The sequence below is a fragment of the Drosophila biarmipes genome, chromosome 2R (genome assembly GCF_025231255.1).
Source record: "Drosophila biarmipes strain raj3 chromosome 2R, RU_DBia_V1.1, whole genome shotgun sequence".
Taxonomy (NCBI): Eukaryota; Metazoa; Arthropoda; class Insecta; order Diptera; family Drosophilidae; genus Drosophila; species Drosophila biarmipes.
Genome location: NC_066615.1, coordinates 13,363,174 through 13,380,134, shown reverse-complemented (window position 1 = coordinate 13,380,134; position 16,961 = coordinate 13,363,174). Strand labels below are relative to the sequence as shown.

General features: G+C 46.1%; 5 protein-coding genes across 6 annotated transcripts; 1 reads left to right on the top strand and 4 right to left on the bottom strand.

Annotated features, from left to right (window-relative positions):
- The first annotated feature begins 1,311 nt into the window (after positions 1–1,311).
- Positions 1,312–8,847, top strand: LOC108030090 (putative RNA exonuclease pqe-1). Of its 2 annotated transcripts, XM_017102728.3 has the most exons (5): positions 1,312–1,766; positions 1,837–2,305; positions 2,583–3,895; positions 4,497–5,468; positions 5,525–6,223. In XM_017102728.3, exons 1-5 carry the CDS (start codon positions 1,673–1,675, stop codon positions 6,070–6,072), a joined length of 3,396 nt encoding a protein of 1,131 aa, XP_016958217.1. In that variant the 5' UTR covers positions 1,312–1,672; the 3' UTR covers positions 6,073–6,223. The 2 variants fall into 2 exon arrangements, with proteins under 2 accessions (XP_016958217.1, XP_016958216.1); XM_017102727.3 differs by lacking the exons at positions 4,497–5,468; positions 5,525–6,223 and adding an exon at positions 6,312–8,847 and having other exon boundaries at positions 1,339–1,766.
- LOC108030093 (beta-1,3-galactosyltransferase 1) lies at positions 8,841–10,212 on the bottom strand. The gene is made up of 2 exons (XM_017102732.3): positions 9,999–10,212; positions 8,841–9,940 (listed from the first exon to the last, which is right to left on the bottom strand). The coding sequence occupies exons 1-2, from the start codon at positions 10,144–10,146 to the stop codon at positions 8,844–8,846; spliced, it is 1,245 nt and encodes a 414-aa protein (XP_016958221.1). The 5' UTR covers positions 10,147–10,212; the 3' UTR covers positions 8,841–8,843.
- Positions 10,213–10,374: 162 nt separating this feature from the next.
- On the bottom strand, positions 10,375–11,742 carry LOC108030092 (beta-1,3-galactosyltransferase 1). Its single transcript, XM_017102731.3, has 2 exons — positions 11,569–11,742; positions 10,375–11,512 (listed from the first exon to the last, which is right to left on the bottom strand). Exons 1-2 carry the CDS (start codon positions 11,726–11,728, stop codon positions 10,404–10,406), a joined length of 1,269 nt encoding a protein of 422 aa, XP_016958220.1. The 5' UTR covers positions 11,729–11,742; the 3' UTR covers positions 10,375–10,403.
- Positions 11,743–11,831: 89 nt separating this feature from the next.
- LOC108030091 (beta-1,3-galactosyltransferase 1) lies at positions 11,832–14,267 on the bottom strand. Its single transcript, XM_017102730.3, has 2 exons — positions 13,750–14,267; positions 11,832–13,677 (listed from the first exon to the last, which is right to left on the bottom strand). Exons 1-2 carry the CDS (start codon positions 14,069–14,071, stop codon positions 12,566–12,568), a joined length of 1,434 nt encoding a protein of 477 aa, XP_016958219.1. The 5' UTR covers positions 14,072–14,267; the 3' UTR covers positions 11,832–12,565.
- A 311-nt stretch (positions 14,268–14,578) lies between these two features.
- LOC108030417 (ribonucleoside-diphosphate reductase subunit M2) lies at positions 14,579–16,936 on the bottom strand. Its single transcript, XM_017103304.3, has 3 exons — positions 16,716–16,936; positions 16,316–16,564; positions 14,579–15,741 (listed from the first exon to the last, which is right to left on the bottom strand). Exons 1-3 carry the CDS (start codon positions 16,764–16,766, stop codon positions 14,860–14,862), a joined length of 1,182 nt encoding a protein of 393 aa, XP_016958793.1. The 5' UTR covers positions 16,767–16,936; the 3' UTR covers positions 14,579–14,859.
- Positions 16,937–16,961: the final 25 nt, after the last annotated feature.

The window sequence follows — 16,961 nt, the reverse complement described above, 5'->3', positions numbered from 1 at the left end:
TATAGCTTGTTCACGTTTTCGATTTCTGATAAGAGTTGCCAACATATAGTAAAAAACGTTATCAAAATGGTAAATGACTTTCTAATACATTATCATTAAAATATAATATTTAGTCCATCCTTCCATAACGTGAACCACAAATTTTGTGAATAAGGAACTAACATATATGTACTTTTGAGAATAAAACAAAAAAATTAACTAAATTAGATTTTTGATGGTAACATATTACTATCAATATTTTCTTGCAATATAAGAAATTATTTTTAGCATTCAAAAAAAGTAAATGTAAAAGAACCTTAAGGCATAGAAAGTTTGGTCATGGATTTTACCGATAAAACAACGATCTTAGTTCTACTCAAAATGCTTTTTCCTGACAACCAGAAACTATTTAATTTATACACATTTTAAGCAATACAGCCAAATAAAAGGAAATTATGTCCGTAATTGATTGGTCGAGAGTTCACATCCACTTGCCATCAAAATCTGATTATGAAGAGACCCATTAGACCGATTTTATACGTTATGTATATGTACATGTTCAATTTTTATTGACTAGACAGCGTTTATGAATCGTTTTTTTTTTCTGGAAATGATTCAGGTTCTGTTTGTGCATCTTGATCCGGGGAAGCACCTTAAATTCCTTCTGACGCTAACCTACCTGATTAAATATTTGTTTAAATATTGTTTCACCTATAACTTGTTGCTTCCGGAATCATCTTTCAATAATAATTTGTTGAGTCATGTCCTACTTATTTAAGCAGCTTCAAAAATATCGGTTCTTTCATAAGGTCACACTTATATCGATACTTGGAACTGGTTCGTCAAAATCCAGAATAAAAAAAAATTGCTGTTTGATGTTTTCTATTTAAAAATTAGTTTATTTTTAATTGCTTATTTTTAGCAGAATCACGTTGTCATACTCACTTTCAAACCCACAAAATCTTTACATAATGGTGTTCTCTTTTTCAAAGCGGTCCTGTTTTAATGGACTGGCCTTGAGTGGGAATGAGACAACTGGCATTCTTAGGGTTGCCAAGGCTTGCAAATATTTAATACAATATTGGAATTATTTAGCAAGAAGTTCAATTTAATGACCATAAAAGTAATTATAATAGCTTTATAAAGACAAAAAAAAAAAATTTTGAAAAAAATATTTTTTAAATGCTTTAAGCTGAAAGATCGTTTCTTCTTTGTGGTATTATGGGATAGTAACCGATCTTCTGGGACCTACATTTTTTTTTATTCCTAGGGATACCATTTCTAAGAGGTTTGCTTCAAAAACCCATATAGAGTATCAGTCCAAACTTGTTCTGTACACTTCGTAGAGGCAACTTCGGCTTCGAACCGAAGCGGCAGCCATGTTGAAAATTCGACCGAGTGTCTAGCTGTCACTCTCGGGTGAAAAAATCTTTCCTTTCGCATTTTCGATGAGACTTGCTGTGCATTATTCGGATAAAGAATATCAAATGAAGTATTTTATTCGTCGGCTTCCGCGACTAATAAAAATATAAACACGCGCCAGCTGCAGGGTTGTTGTTTAGTGATTAGCGCGCCGCTTCTTTCTTCTTTTGCGGCGGCGGCAGCGAGTTGCGAATTTGTTGAGTTTCTGTGCTAAAATCGGTGCGGATCGTAGCGGTTGGCAGTGCCAGGAGCAGGATACACACCAGCAATCATGAGCAGCAGTACTCCGGGCAGCGAGAGTGCCCTGGTGAAGGTAGCGACACCTTCGCCGTCGCCGCTAGCCAAAATAGATGTGGACTACACGGGTAAGTGTACCATCGTCGGTGACCTACCGTGTGGCAGACGGCTAAGTAACCTTGTAAATTGCAACGCCAGGTTCCAAGTTCGAGATGCACCCGTCGCTGTCGGACGAGGAGCGCCGCTTCTACCTGAAGATGTACCCCAACGTGGATGTGGTGAACCAGCGGAGGGTGCACTGCACCGTGTGCAAGCAGCACCTGGGCACTGCCCCCGCCTCCGAGAACAACATCAAGATGCATCCGATCCTGCGGGTGACGCACTGCGTCAAGTGCCATGACTTCTACAACAGCGGCGAGTTCTCCAAGGGCGAGGATGGCTCCGAGCTGTACTGTCGCTGGTGCGGACAGGGCGGCGAGGTCTACTGCTGCTCCACCTGCCCGTACGTCTTCTGCAAGTCCTGCATCGTTAAGAACCTCTCCAAGGGCGTCATCGTGGACATCGAGCAGAACGAGCACTGGAACTGCTTTAGCTGCACCTCCAAGATCCTCTGGCCACTGCGCGCCCAGCACTGGGCGCTGGTCAACTACCTGGAGACGCAGAAGAGGTGCGTCTTACTGTTGTCTTAACGTATGGTTATTCTAAAGAAGAATTCTTGGTAGACTTGACTTTTATAGCAAGTTTAAAGTATAGTTTAGTTTTCTCTATCCCAAATATTTTTTTTCTTACTATTATGACCCTTTTAAATGTTCTCAGACTTTTAAACATGTATTCCAACATTTAGGATTAAGGGGTTTATTGAGGCATTCAAGCCTTAAAACTACCCTTAAAATATTCTAAATTTCTTACTTCTAATAAATTTTCCTACAAATTGTATATTACAGGGCCATCCAGAGTTTGCAGCTGTCCGATGTAGAGGCACGTCGCCAGATGCTCAGGGATGGCACCCATTGCTGCCGCCTGTCCAAATCGAAGGCCAGCAGTTTGTCCGACTCGCTGGAGAGCTTGGAGTCCAACGTTTCCAAGCGCAGCCACAACAGCTCAGTGAGCTCGACCAAGCGAGGATCCTTGCCCAAAGCCGTTCCTTCGGCACCACCAGCCAAACGCCCGAAATCTTCAAACGACGAGGTGGTCTGCACACCGGATCTGCTCAGTATGCTGGAGCCGGATTGCCAGCTCTCTGTGACTCCGAAGCCGGCTGCCCGTCAGTCGATGCCGGCAGCCAGTGTCACAACCACCCCGAGGATTGTCACCGTCCAGCAGAACTACCAGCCAGGTCCCAGTTCCAGCAACAACAGCAGCAATGGAAGTGCCAGTGCATCCACCTCGATGACAATGCCGCGTAACAGCCTGCCACCGCCGCTGGTCCTAAGTGGATCGGGAATTAGGTACCGCCAGACTGCTCCTGGTGGTGGCTCCAATGTAGTGCGGCGCACCGTGGTCCCCAACGCAGTCAAGAATGCTGGGCCAGTCTTCCACACCATCAACGGGTACCGGGTGGATTTGAACAGCGCTGCACAACAGGATTCCTACCGCCTGCCGAATGGTCGTTTGATTCAGGTGAAGCGTCAGATTCCTCAAGCCGTCGTTGGTCAGCCGTCGCCACCGCCACCCCCGCCTGCTCTGGCTGTGCCACAAGTGGGTTCTGGTGTGGTCATCCGGCCAAGGCCACCGATTCCGCCTAGTCGACCTTCGCTGCATATCAGCACCTATGGCTCCAACATGGGCATCTACAATCCGCAGTCGGGTCAGCCGCAGCGACCTCCACAAGTGCGAGTTGGGAATCCAAATCAAGGACCTCCACCGCTACAAGGTCCACCGCCGAACACCAATGGAGGTCAACCCCTAATGATAACTCCAGCACCGCCACCACCAGCCAAGGGTCCAACTTTGGTGCGTCACAACTTCCCCAACACGCCGATGGGGCAGGCACGTGCCCAGCTGCAGGAGCAGATCTTCAGCGCCATGGACATCTGCACCCATCTCACCGGCAAAGTGGTCTCGCTTACCCACTCGAACGCTTACAACCAGGTGCGCAACTATCTGGAACTCAAGGAGTTGTACATCCACATGTCGTATCTGATGACCTACGCCATCGGGCGGTTCAAGAATCTGCAAGAGAAGTGCCTGGTGGACATGCGGGAGAAGGGCTTCAAGAACGACGCCAACAGTCTCGAGAACGGTCAACTGGCTGCCGGTGAGTTGGAACACATATTCATTTGGAACACATATTTGTTTTGGTCTCAAAGTGATTACTTTGTATTCTCAAGGGATAATTGGCAGATCTACAAAATTTTAAAGTTAAATGTAAATTTAAATTTCCTTGAGATAGCTTAAAAGTGATATTTTAGTTCCCTCAATTTTTCCCGTTTCCAAAAGTAAACGAACTTTTTTTTTTAATAATGTATAGTTGGTAGAACACAAAATCAGTGTAGGGGAAAATTATAGATTTTATGTGGGATTGTACTCCATCATTTGGTGTCCAGAATTTTCCATTTCCTGTCTTTGGTGCGTATTTTCGACACATGGACGGGCGTTGGCATTTGATTTCCGGTTTTCGTTTCGCGAGTGTCTTTATTTGGTCGGTAGCTGAAGACGATTTAAGTGCATGTAAGTATGGTGTGTTTATGAAAAACTCTGCGAGTTCCATTTCATTGGCTGCGATGAAGAGATTTAAATTTTAGCTTGGTCCATGTGTTTGCAAAATACCATCCACAACAGGCAATGGAATAGAACCCAGCAGCAGTTTTTCCTGCGAGTCTAACGCTCTCTCTCTCTAACTCTCCCGCTTCTTGCAGCCGTTGATTACGTGTGCTACGGCCAGCTGGACGATGTGGATCTCTTCAACACGGGCTGCAATAGTTTCCACAATCAGGTCTACGAGTATCGGAAGAGTTTGCATGCCAATCTGAAGGATGGCGAGGACTGCGAGCCACTGCCTCCGCTGATGCCACTGGGAGTTCGAGCCGAAGGTGATCCCATCGATGAGCCGGAGGAACCGGAAATAGTGCCGGAGGAACCGGAAATAGTGCCGGAGCAGCAGGGAGGCGATGCAGGAAACGAAAACGAAGCGGCGGATGATTTTGACTACGATGAGCCGGACGATTTGGATGATGATCTGGAGGACGATGACTTGGACAACGAGGAGTGCGGAGAACCTGGCACTGAGGAGAGCATGAACCGTAACGAACAGGCTCACGCCTATGATCGCAAGCTGACGCGGCTTCTCCGAGAATATCCGTCGCTGTGGTGCACCCGCCATCCAGATTATGGCAAGAAGGAGGTTACCAACAAGCAGTGGCGGGTCATTGCCACCCACTTTCCACGTGGCGATGACATCAAGTTGCGCTGGAAGAACGTGCGAAAGCGTTACGTACGGATTGAGAGGCGGTTGAAACAGGGAAAGCGTTTTAAAGGCTACTTCGATAAGGCCACAAACTATCTGGAGAACAGGGATCGGCCGAGGAGCGAGTGGCTGGCGGTGGACTGTGGTGAGGATGATGGCGATGGTTTCGAGCGGAAGCACCTTGACGTGATCGAAAACACAATGGAACAAAAGGCACTCAAGCAACCAGCTGTGAAAATGAAACCAAAAGCAGGCTCTCGGGTGCCCATGCGTCCGCTTGAAGTGCGTCCCATCGATCAACGCATTATAACTTTCGCCAAAAGCCATCCAGTGCTGTGGCGCAAGTCGGCTGATCCCGAATTCAACAGTATTGATGAGCAAACCCGGAAGTCCCTGTGGCAGAACTTCTGGAAGACTGCACCTAGTGAGTTGATGCAACCATTGTCTGTTTGATCTCTTCTGATTCTCTTACTTTTCCAGATTATGCCTGCGAGTATCTTGTGGAACGCTGGCAGCAAATGTACGAGATGTACAAGTCTTTCCGCCTCAAAAGCATTAAAGACAAGGGCATCTTTGCGAATCTGGAGCTTAAGTACTCGAAGTACTTGGCCAGCTTGTACTTCCTGTACAAGATCGATGAGCAGGACCTGCGCGACGAGTTCGAGCCACTGCAGGATTGTGTGCCGAACAGCGCAGACTCTGCTGGGAAACTTAAAGACATGCCAGATGACAAGCAGTTCTCCCAGCAACTGGTTTTGGCCATGAGGGCCTATCCCACCCTGTGGAATCCACGCCATGTGGACTACAGCGATGTGGCGGCCAGAGAGCGGCTTTGGCCGGAGGTGGCCAGGCGTTTGCCTCGTTTTAAGAGGGATGCCCAGGCCTGCAAACTCCGGTGGCAGATGGCCAAGTTTGCATATGAGTGCTACTGCCGGGAAATGGAGCGACATCCACGGGTCAACGAGCGAAAGCTGCAGAAGCTGCGTTGCAATTTCCCACTCGAGGAGATGCGTTTTCTTAACATTTAGACTTGACATTCCAGTCCCCCGTTTCTAGGCTTAGTTTTTTGTACTTTGAGATTATAGTTTAAGCTTTAATAAACAGTATTTGCCATCTTTGCCAGGAGCCATACTTAAAAATATCAAATAAATCTTGATAATTCCAAGCTGTTCTGCACAATTTATGGGTCTCACTTTTCTTTTTTATTTTCACTTCATATCCCCATATTCTTTTATATAAATGATTAACTTTTGTCCTCTGTTTGCAGAAAAACAAGCCAGCGACGACGAGGATAACGAAATTGAGATTGTGGAGCCCAAGACGGATACCATCACCATCGATTCGGACAACGAAGACGAGACGCCCTCGACCTCAACCTTGACCTCGACGCAGCAGCCTCAACAACAACAGCCGGCCATTATGAAAATAACTTCTGTGACATCGGCTGCTCCGAAGAGTGAACTGAAGGAAAACCAGGCCGACATCGATGTGGCGGCCTTCAGCTCCACGATCTTGGCCAGTCTGCTGGAAGTGGAGGTCACCGAGGGCACTAATGAGCCCAAGTCCATTTCTCCGGGCCAAAAGAAACAGCCGCGCAAGAAGACAACGAACAAGCCAAACCCGGCACTTTTGCAGCTGGAACGCCAGCGCATGGAGGATCTAAAGAATTCAGATGCCAAGCTGAAAATGAAGGTTGTGGTTAGGTTAAAGCGAGCTGAGGATGAGTTCGAGGTGGCACGAAAATGGGTTGAGGACTGCCGGAAGCGGGAACAGAAATTGGGCGCCGGAAATGATACTGCTGCCAAGAAGGTCACATTAAATGATGCAGCCAAGGAGCCGACGAAAGCGCCAAGTGAAAAAGCAGCAGACTCCGTCAAAAAGATCACAGAAAAGGGCGAGGAGAAAGTGGCTGTGGTTGGTAAGGAAAGGGCCAAAAGCAAGGAAAAAATTGGAGATATATTAAAAGCGGCAATCAAAGCCAAAATTGGAGAAAAGGATAAGAAAGTGGATGAAGAAGATCTTGAAAATGAAAATACAGAAGAGAAAGAAAAATTAGTATCAAAAGCAATAGAAAATAAAATAGTACCCGAATCGGAACAGGGAAAAGTACGTGAAAAGATTGTGGCAAAGGCATCAGAGAAGATAAAAGAATTAACAAAGGATAAGCTTCTAAAGGAAGACAGTAAGAAGGAAACCAGCAAAGAAGTTTCTAAAGATAAAAAGGCTGATGGTTCAGAAATCGAAGAAGATTCGGAAATATCGTCAGAAAAAGAACAGTGTAATTCAAACAGCGTATCAGAAATTGGAGAATCAGAAGGGGAAGGTGAATTGAAAAGCGTTAATCAAAAAGAAAAAAAATCAGCTGAAAAAGACACAAGTTCAAACAAAAAACCTTCTTTAATTAAGAGGGATCAAGATAGGCTGTCTAAAAAACAGATTTCTGAGAGGAAAACAAGTGTTATTGAAAAAGAGCACGAAACAAAGAAACCCGAAGGGAAATCAGATGAGGTCAGTGAAAAAATTACAGAAAATAAAATTGCAAGAAATAGAGCAGCAAACACTGAAGAAAAAAATCAGAACAGCGAACTTGTACAGGAACCCACATCAGACGTAGTTGAACCTATGGACACATGCAACGAAAATGACCAGCCTTTCCCAGCCGAACTCCTGGAAAGCATGGACGTCGGCGAACTTGTTGAAACCCCCAAAGAACTGTTAGATTGCGCCATAGACGAGGTTATTGCCATGGATGGCATTGAACTTAGTGCAGCCACTGAAGAGCTGATGAAGGCTTTAAACAGTCCCAGCGGCCTAGCCTCCGAAAACGCCAATGAGGATGAGACTGACTCTATTGAAAATATCCCACTCGAAACAGCGGAGCCACCTGAGATTCTCCTGAAAGAGGATGATGAGGGCGACGTATCCAGTAAGTCGGGACCGCCGACCGAGACTGAACAAAGTGAGACACCTTCGGCGAGCTCCGGCGAAAATGGTGACACCGAAATGGAATTCACCCAGGAAGCAGATACTGCACAAGACGAGCCCGCCACGGCGCAAATTGTTGGCTAGTTTGTGGTGATAATTCGAGGTCCCGCCGACGAGGAAACATAGCATTGGGCCTCAACTTCAATTTAGAATTTCTAACAGAATTTAAACGAAAGACAACTAACACTGTGGATGAAAAACCAAACAAAAGAAAATCATTAACACAAAAAGTTTCATGTAAATACTTTTCAAACGTTTTTAATGTATACTTTTATCGCGATTGTAAATCCTATAGTCCTCTGTTTTAGGAATTCTTTCCTTCCAATATTGACTTGTAAAAACTAATTGCTATCAAATTATTTGCTTGTGGACCTTATATTCTTGTGAATATCAATAAAGCGCGAAGCTCAGCTAGGGTTTTAGGCTAACAGCTTTCAGAATGCCTGAAAGTGCACAAATAAACAAAAGTCTCCGATTCCATTTGTATCAATCATAGAATTTTTTCAACATGCGCATATAACATAGGTTTAGGTGTTGCATTTTACAATGCATTGTTATGTTTCCGAACCGCTTAAAAAGCCTGGTCATCCCACAAAATTTAGGGAGCTATTCGATATTTGAAACAATATTTTTAGCTTATCTCTATGGTCGTTCATATTTTTGTAACAGAATTATATGGCACATACGACATCCGATTGAAATAAATTAGTACTTAAGGTATTAAATGATATTGATATAAATGTGTAATTCTAAGCTTATCTTACGACAAATAAAAGATCTAAAGGACTATCATTAAAGCAATGTAGTCAATATCTTAACAGTGTGACTTCTTTGTTATTTGACTCTTGATGACGTGCCTATCTGGTGGTGGACACTTAACGCTATAGTTGGATACAAATGACCAGGCCTTCAACATTGTATGCCCAGGCACCGGGTGAAGCGAAATGGTCCCCTTGAAGATGCACAGTGGCTTCCCGTGGACGTAGTTGAAGAGAGGATAATGGCGCCGCTGGATACCCGCCTGCTCCGCACAGATGCCTGTGACGAAGACGTCCTCCAGATGTACGAGGGATGTGGTAAGAGCTTGTTCGTACAACCGCCGAACCACGTCTATGGACAGCAGATAGCCGGTTCCGGATAGATACTTTGGGTACTTCGCCCCCCGAAACATATACTGCGGCATGTACCAGGGACTGCTCACATCGTAGTTGGCCTGCATGTTGCAGAACTTGTGGCCGTACATCACTTCGCTGCTGGCGTTCAAACGATTCCAAGGCGACATTACTTTGTAAGTGGTGCGGAAGTGATAGCCCACGGTTTCTTCATACAGGGGGATTGTACCGCCCAGCAGGAAGTGCAGCAGATTGGGCACATTCACGAAGCTATCATCGTCACATTTCAGGAAGAAGGAGGCTGTTTTTGCGCATCTCTGGCTGATGTGCTTCAGTGCCATCACCGATTTGAGGGTCAGGTTGTGGTAACTGTCCACAAAGTTCTCTTGGATGATATCGTTGTGTTGATTTGCCTCTCTGGACAGCTTTTCTTGAATGAAATCGTGCTTGGAGCGTCCAACCATGAAGACAACCCTTACAGTGGCGGTTAACGAGTGATCCAAAACACTCAGATAATCGGTGTAGAGCTTAATACGATCCTTCATAATGGGCAGGTATTTGCCTTCCAGGTGACCATGTAGCTTCATGAACACTCCATAATTGAACTCCCTGGTATTTCCCCAAGTCTCCCGTACAGTCTTTCGTTGGGTAAAGTGGTCCAGGCTGGAGCAAACGACTATAACCAGAAAGGTTTTCCTCTTGCATAGATCCTGTGGCACAATAAGTGCTGTGTTTGTCTTTTGGTCCAGATAATCGCCTATTTTCATGGGCTTCTTGCGTTCCCAACCGGGCAATTCAGCTGTGAATAAAACAATTCAAATGTACAAAATGCAAACTAATAATATGATTTTTCTTACCTTTTCGATCGGTATTATCCACATATTTTACTATTTGATTGCGGTAGATGCAGAATAGGACAAATATAATAATTATAAGTAACTTGTACCGGCGGATAAGTCGCCAGATCCTTGGCAAATGCAAGCGCAATCGCTGCAGCAGCCCCATTATTTAAATTAAATTACTAATTGTAAAAAGTTGTAAGTTGACTGATTTTAAAAAGAAGTCTAGTTTGTAGTATAATATTACGTTCTATTAAAAGATATATATATATATATACGGTATGAGCATCAATTGTAGTAAACTTGCAGGGGACCGAATATGATTACCATTTAAAGGAAATATTATATATCAATAGAATGATCCGATTTCAGGCTTTGAATGAAACAATAAGTAAATTAGGATTGCAAAAACACCTAATTAGCTTAGCACCTTTGCTTTTTGGGCAGGTTATATTGGAAGTCCATTGCTGGCGGAGGGCACTTGCTGCTGTAGTTGGTGACCTGGTACCAGGCGTCCCACATTATGTAATCCTTGGCGCGGTGGATGGTGAAGCATCCCTTAAGGGAACACTCCTCCTCCACCTTAAAGGGGTAACTTGACCTAAACAGCGGGTGGTTCGTTCGCTTGATGCCAGCCTTGTCCGCACACAATCCGGTGACGAACAAGTCCTCCAGGTGCACCATCCTGGTGCCCAGCGCGGCCTTGTAGAGTCGAGGCACCACATCAATGGACGCCAGGTAGCCGGATCCGCATAAGTAGGGCGGATACACACTGCCACGGAACATGTACGATGGCATGTACCACTTGTTGAACTTATTGGTGATCGGTGGCACGTTGCAATACTGCCGTCCGTACAACACCCCTCTGCGGGCCGTCAATCGGTTCCGCGGCGAAGTGACCTGGTAAGTGTTGCGGTAATGGAAGCCCACGGTGACCTCATTCAGCGGAATCGTTCCTCCGAGCAGGAAGTGCAGCACATTGGGGATATTCACAAAGGTATCGTCGTCGCACTTGAAGTAAAAAGCTGTCGTGTTCACACAACTCTGGCTGATGTGCTTCATGGCCATCACCGACTTGATGGTCAGGTTGTTGTAGGTGTCCATGAAGTTCTCCTGGATGACGTCATTGTACTTTTCCGCCTCCCTGGCAACAGCCTCATTTTCTAGCAAAGAGGCCCAGTTCCTGCGGCCCAGAATGAAAACAATCCGGATGGACGCCTTCAGCGAGTCACCCTCGCCACTCAGATACTCAGCATAGAGTTTCAGGCGCTCAGGCAGCACATCTAGGTATCGTCCATTGGGGTAGCCATGGAGCTTGACAAACGACGAGTAGTTGAAGTCGCTGGAGTTGCCCCAAAGCATGCGAATGGCGCGTCGCCGCTCGAAGTGATGCACAAAGGAGCTGACAGCGATGGTCAGGAAGGCCTTGCCTTGGCAAAAGTCCCGAGGGACAATAAGGGCCGTATCCTTGGCTGGATCCAAGTAATCAGAAATACTCCTAGGCGTTTCACGGCCCCAACCCGACAGAGAGGCTGTAAAGAAATTATAATTAGGAGACAGTACTGAGTGTATTAATTGTTTAACGTACCGGTACGCTTGCTTGGATCTCCCTTGAATGTAATTATCCTGTAGACCACATAAAGTAGAAACAGAGCAATCATTATATCCTTGTATTTCCTGAGGATCAGTCTCCAGACGCTTGGCATCCACAATCGCAGCCTCAATGTTCTCAACAACTTTAAATGCATCTTCCAAGTACAAAACGTCAAAATGACAGCCTCAGAAAAGGCGATTACAGATAGAGTATTTTATGACTGAGATAATGAATTAATTTTAAAGTAAAAGAGTAAGTTTGATGATTTCTTTGATTTTATTTAGCTTTTCAACAAAGACAAAACTAGAAATTTGGCAATCTGATGCAATAAATGTAGTTTTTTTTTTTTATCTATCACACGTTTACAAAATGATTTACGCCTTTGTGCGCGATTCAAAACATCTTAATTTAATCCAGAGGCTTGGGAAGGAAGCGTTAAATTTACTAAAATGTTTAAACATATTATCATTTTAAATTAGGGGATCTGTGCGGGAAGTGTTATTGCTAGTAACTAATTTAGAGCAGTGGTTCAATAAATATGTTTGATATCATTTCTGAAAAACAAAATATAAATACTTACACTTCTATCATAAAAACTGTCTTTATAAAGTTTCCGGGAAGCTTCAGAAATCTAGATATTTCCTATGTCTTGCTTGTGCATTACTTTTAACATTGATATGGAGATTGGATGCCGGGCGTTTATCAATTTTAGTACTTTTAACTGAATGAGTTTTGTACAATTATCGTTTTGAAATGTAGGAATACTCGGATGTATGCTACTCAAAACTTTAAATTATAATCACCATAGGCGGTTACATATCACCTTTGTCTGGTTATCAAGTTATTGATTGTGTTCTATAAACGAATCTTATCTCATGAACGTATACGAGTAATTTCAGGAACTAAGTTCGAAAATCTCTATCAAAGCAACGTAAATATAGTATTTCGGGTTCTCAAGAGAGCAGGGAAAATGTGTAGGCGAAGCCTAGTCTTAACAAATAGGACGCTTACGCAATCGCATTTGACTAAAGTAACGCCCCGGGGCCGGACACTTGATGGAGTAGTTGGCCACATGGTGCCAGGCCTCCACCATGCTATCATCTTTCATCTGGTGCTGTGTGATGCTGCCCTTGAAAGCACATGGCTGTTTCGAGTGGGCGAAGCTGAAGAGCGGGTGGTGGTGGCGGCTGATCTTCGCCCTTTGCGCACACAGACCAGTGATGTACACGTCCTCCAGGTAGACCAGTGTCGTATTGAGGGATGCCTCAAACAGACGCTGCACCACATCGATGGACATCAGATAGCCGGCTCCAGAAAGGTACTTGGGATACGTCTCCGGCTTGTACATGTACGAGGGCATGTACCACTTGCTGTTCACTTCGCTGACTGGCGCCACGTTGCAGAACTGATGGCCGTACATCACCTCGTTCCTGGCCTTCAGACGGTTCTGCGGCGCAGTCACCAAGAAGGTGGACCGATCATGATAGTCTAGTGTATCGTTGTACAATGGTATAGTACCGCCGAGCAGAAAGTGCAACAAATTGGGCACATTCACAAAGGTATCATCGTCGCACTTGAGAAAGAAGGCCGAGGTATTGGAGCAGCTGCGGCTGATGTGCTTCAGCGCCATCACTGACTTGAGCGTGAGATTGTTGTAGCTGTCCACGAAGTTCTCCTGAATGATGTCGTTGTACTGGTCCGCTTCATTGTGAATACGGGTGAGCGTCTCGTTGCCCAAAAGAGCCTCATCCCGCTGGCGTCCCACAATGAATACAATTCTCACAGAGGCAATCAGTGAGTCACCCACGCCAGTTAGGTAATCCTCGTACAGCTTCAGGCGCTCCGGCATAGGCGGCAGGTAGTGTCCCTTGAGGTGACCATGGAGCTTGACAAAGGCTGGGTAGTTGAACTCGGTGGTGTTGCCCCAGGTCTCGCGTATGGTCTGTCGCTGAACGAAGTTGGCCACGCCGGTGCACACGGCGATTACCAGGAAGGTCTTGTTTCGGCAAAAGTCCCGGGGAACAATGAGAGCCGTTTCGTGCCCGGGATCCAGGTAGTCGGCTGTACTGCGAGAGGTCTCCAGAGTCCAGTCGGGCAGGCCAGCTGAGAAAATACCAGAAAATAACAATAACAGGCTCACAACACATGGAGGAATTATCAAGTGCATTGTCCTACCGCAACGCTTGCGTCCATCGAAGTAGATTAGTGGTAGGTACACCAGGAACAGCAGGAAGATAACAATGGCACAGAACGTGTAGCAGCCGAGGCGTCTTAACATCCTGCGCTGCGGCATCCGAGTCCTGTGCTGCAGCTTTCTCAGCTTGGCTTTACTGCGGATTGCTCCAGTGCTGGGCAGCGCCTCCTCGTCGGACCCTGAGGCAGCTGCACCCGAGCTCCCGGAGCTTTCCACCGCCAGGAGGGCGCACTGCTCCTCGCCATTGTCTGGATTCCATGGGCTGCTCATTTGGCCGTTCATTCGTTGCGCCTTTGTCCACATTTCACTCCTGTGTGGCTCGCATTTTACCAGATTTTCCGAGACGGCCGTGTTGCTGACGGGGCTATCGGGGATGGTCTCGCCTTTCGCACTTGTGATTCACATTTAATTGTTTTCCAAAGAGCTAAGCAAACATAATAATGCGAATATTTCGATTGAACTGATAAAAGAGCTATTTGCGTGTCAGCTGATCTGATTGCACAGTGGTATTGTGAGGCAGAAAGGCTCCCGACTATCGATAGGTGTGTCCCATCTCTAACAAACATTCGAATTTCATTTGTAACGGACAGTTCGTTTTCAATTTCCGCTTGATCATCGCCTGGGTTGGATTAGATTAGGTTTGGATTTTAGGCTACTATAACACACAGATGACATAGATTGTATTGTACTTTCACTTGGGGCACACCCATACAAAGGTCCTGTCTATTTATTAAAACATTTTTAAAATGTAAATATGAAAGTAAGTCAGAACCTTTCTACCGAACCTTTCCCGACAATCAAAAACCCTACTTTTAGTGCTTAGTAATTGTCTACGTGTATATTTATTTAGAATGTTGTATGTACAATGAATTCGAAAAATTACGCTCCTGGTCAAGTGTATCAAAAATTTCAGTGTTTGAGCGCGATGTGGAGGTCCAAGTAATGATAAAGTGATTGTAAGTCAGTGATCGTTCTTAGCCTAGGTAAAATTAAAACGGACTACACACAATTCCGTCAGATTAAAAATATAGAAGATGAGAAGCCAGCCCCTAAGAGGTTTAGATTGCGACAATGATGACCTGGGACCAGCCCTAGAAATCGGCGTCCAGGGTGAAAACATTGTCCAGACGGTTGGTGGCCACTCCCATGCGCTGGTACTCGCCCACCTTCTTCTCGAAGAAGTTGGTCTTGCCGTCCAGCGAGATCATCTCCATGAAGTTGAAGGGGTTCTTGGTATTGTAGATCTTGCCAACGCCCAGCTCCACCAGCAGACGATCCGCCACGAATTCGATGTACTGCGACATGAGGTCGCAATTCATGCCGATGAGGTTTACGGGCAAGGCATCGGTGAGGAACTCCTGCTCTATGGCCACAGCATCGCGGATGATCTCGATGATGCGCTCGCGCCTGGGTCGCTGCACCAAGTGCTGGAACATCAGCACGGCAAAGTCGCAGTGCAGGCCCTCGTCGCGGGAGATGAGCTCGTTGGAGAAGGTCAGTCCCGGCATCAGACCGCGCTTCTTCAGCCAGAAAATGGAGGCGAAGCTGCCGCTGAAGAAGATGCCCTCGACGGCGGCAAAGGCAATGATGCGCTCCCCGAAGTTGGCCGCCTTGGAGGAGATCCAGGAAAGGGCCCAGTCCGCCTTGCGCTTCACAGCGGGCATTGTCTCGATGGCGTTGAACAGGTATTCGCGCTGGTGCGGATCCCGGATGTAGGTGTCGATCAGCACACTGTACATCTCCGAGTGCACGTTCTCCATGGCGATCTGGAAGCCATAGAAGCAGCGAGCCTCCGTGATCTGCACCTCCTGGCTGAAGCGCTCGACCAGGTTCTCGTTAACGATGCCATCGGAGGCGGCGAAGAAGGCCAGCACGTGCGAGATGAAGTGGCGCTCGTCGTCCTTCAGGCGGTGCCAGTCGGTCAGGTCCTTGGAGAGATCCACCTCCTCCACGGTCCAGAAAGAGGCCTCAGCCTGTGAATTGAAGGTGGAATTGGGTAAAAATTTAAACTCTTTAACTGATAAAATCAAATCAAATGATTTTACACTGCTATTTATTTTGCCTATCCACGTTGTAACTTATTATTTTCCGGTTAACCAAAGTCAACAGATGGTTTTATAAATAAATTTTATTGAGTAATAGGAAAACTCAGGAGAGGTCACTAATTAAACAAATAAAACGTTATAACAATAGAGCCATTAAAGCCAAGGAAATGGGTTTATGGCGGTATGTATTCGTCGTGTGCTACGTTTTCCCGCCAAAACGAAGGCGTATGTATGTATACTGTACACACATGTGTACATTTGTTGACATTGGGCAACCCATGATGCAGTGAATCAGCGGAAGGGTCGAGGATTGCGGGAGGGGTTGTTTGGCCGGCTATCACCAAGTTTGATTCATGCAATCACCACGTCGAGTACGTGACCGGCTTTTGGCGCGCTTTATCTCGAAACGCCCGCCCTTCCACAATTTTTTCCGCCGAAAATCGGATTTTCACCACTAACGCAATTGGAAACCTTACGGGCTACAGGGCTATGGTATACACACCTTCTTGTACATCTGCCAGATGTCGTGGTACTGGATGGGGAAGATGACGAAGCGTCGGGGATTCTCGCGCAAGAGTGGCTCCAGCGAGGGATCGAACGGGGTGGCGGACTTCTCCACGAGCGAGTTGGCGGACTTTCCCACGCCATTCTCCGTCGGGGAATCCTTCACCAGCTGACCATGTGTCTCGTTTCCAATGGACATCTTGCGGACGTTGTTGGCGCTCTCCGTCAGAATCTTCTTGCTGGGACTCTGTTTACGAGAAAAGCGCAGAAATGAAACCAAAACATGAGTGTTTTTTCGCTGCGTAGTACTTTTCCCCGCGAAGCCCACACACACACCCTTCGCGGCGTTACGTCTATGTATAGCTCTGAACTTTTCCACTTATCCGCGTGTCAATTACCTTAAGCGAGAACTTCTCCATGTTGTCCGCAATGTTTTCCTTGGACGCCATTTGAGAGTTGTTGGTAACGGGATTAGTCGAGGCTGTAGGTTTATTTTTTTACGCAGCAGTTTCACTGACGAAATTCACTCTGACCGCGGAGTGTCTTTGGGCGAAGAGTTCGAAATTTCGGGGACAAATGATTTGGGAAATGCAGTTACCTCGGTTTTTATGCCGGGCGGCAAACGGTTTCGATTTGCCGCCATT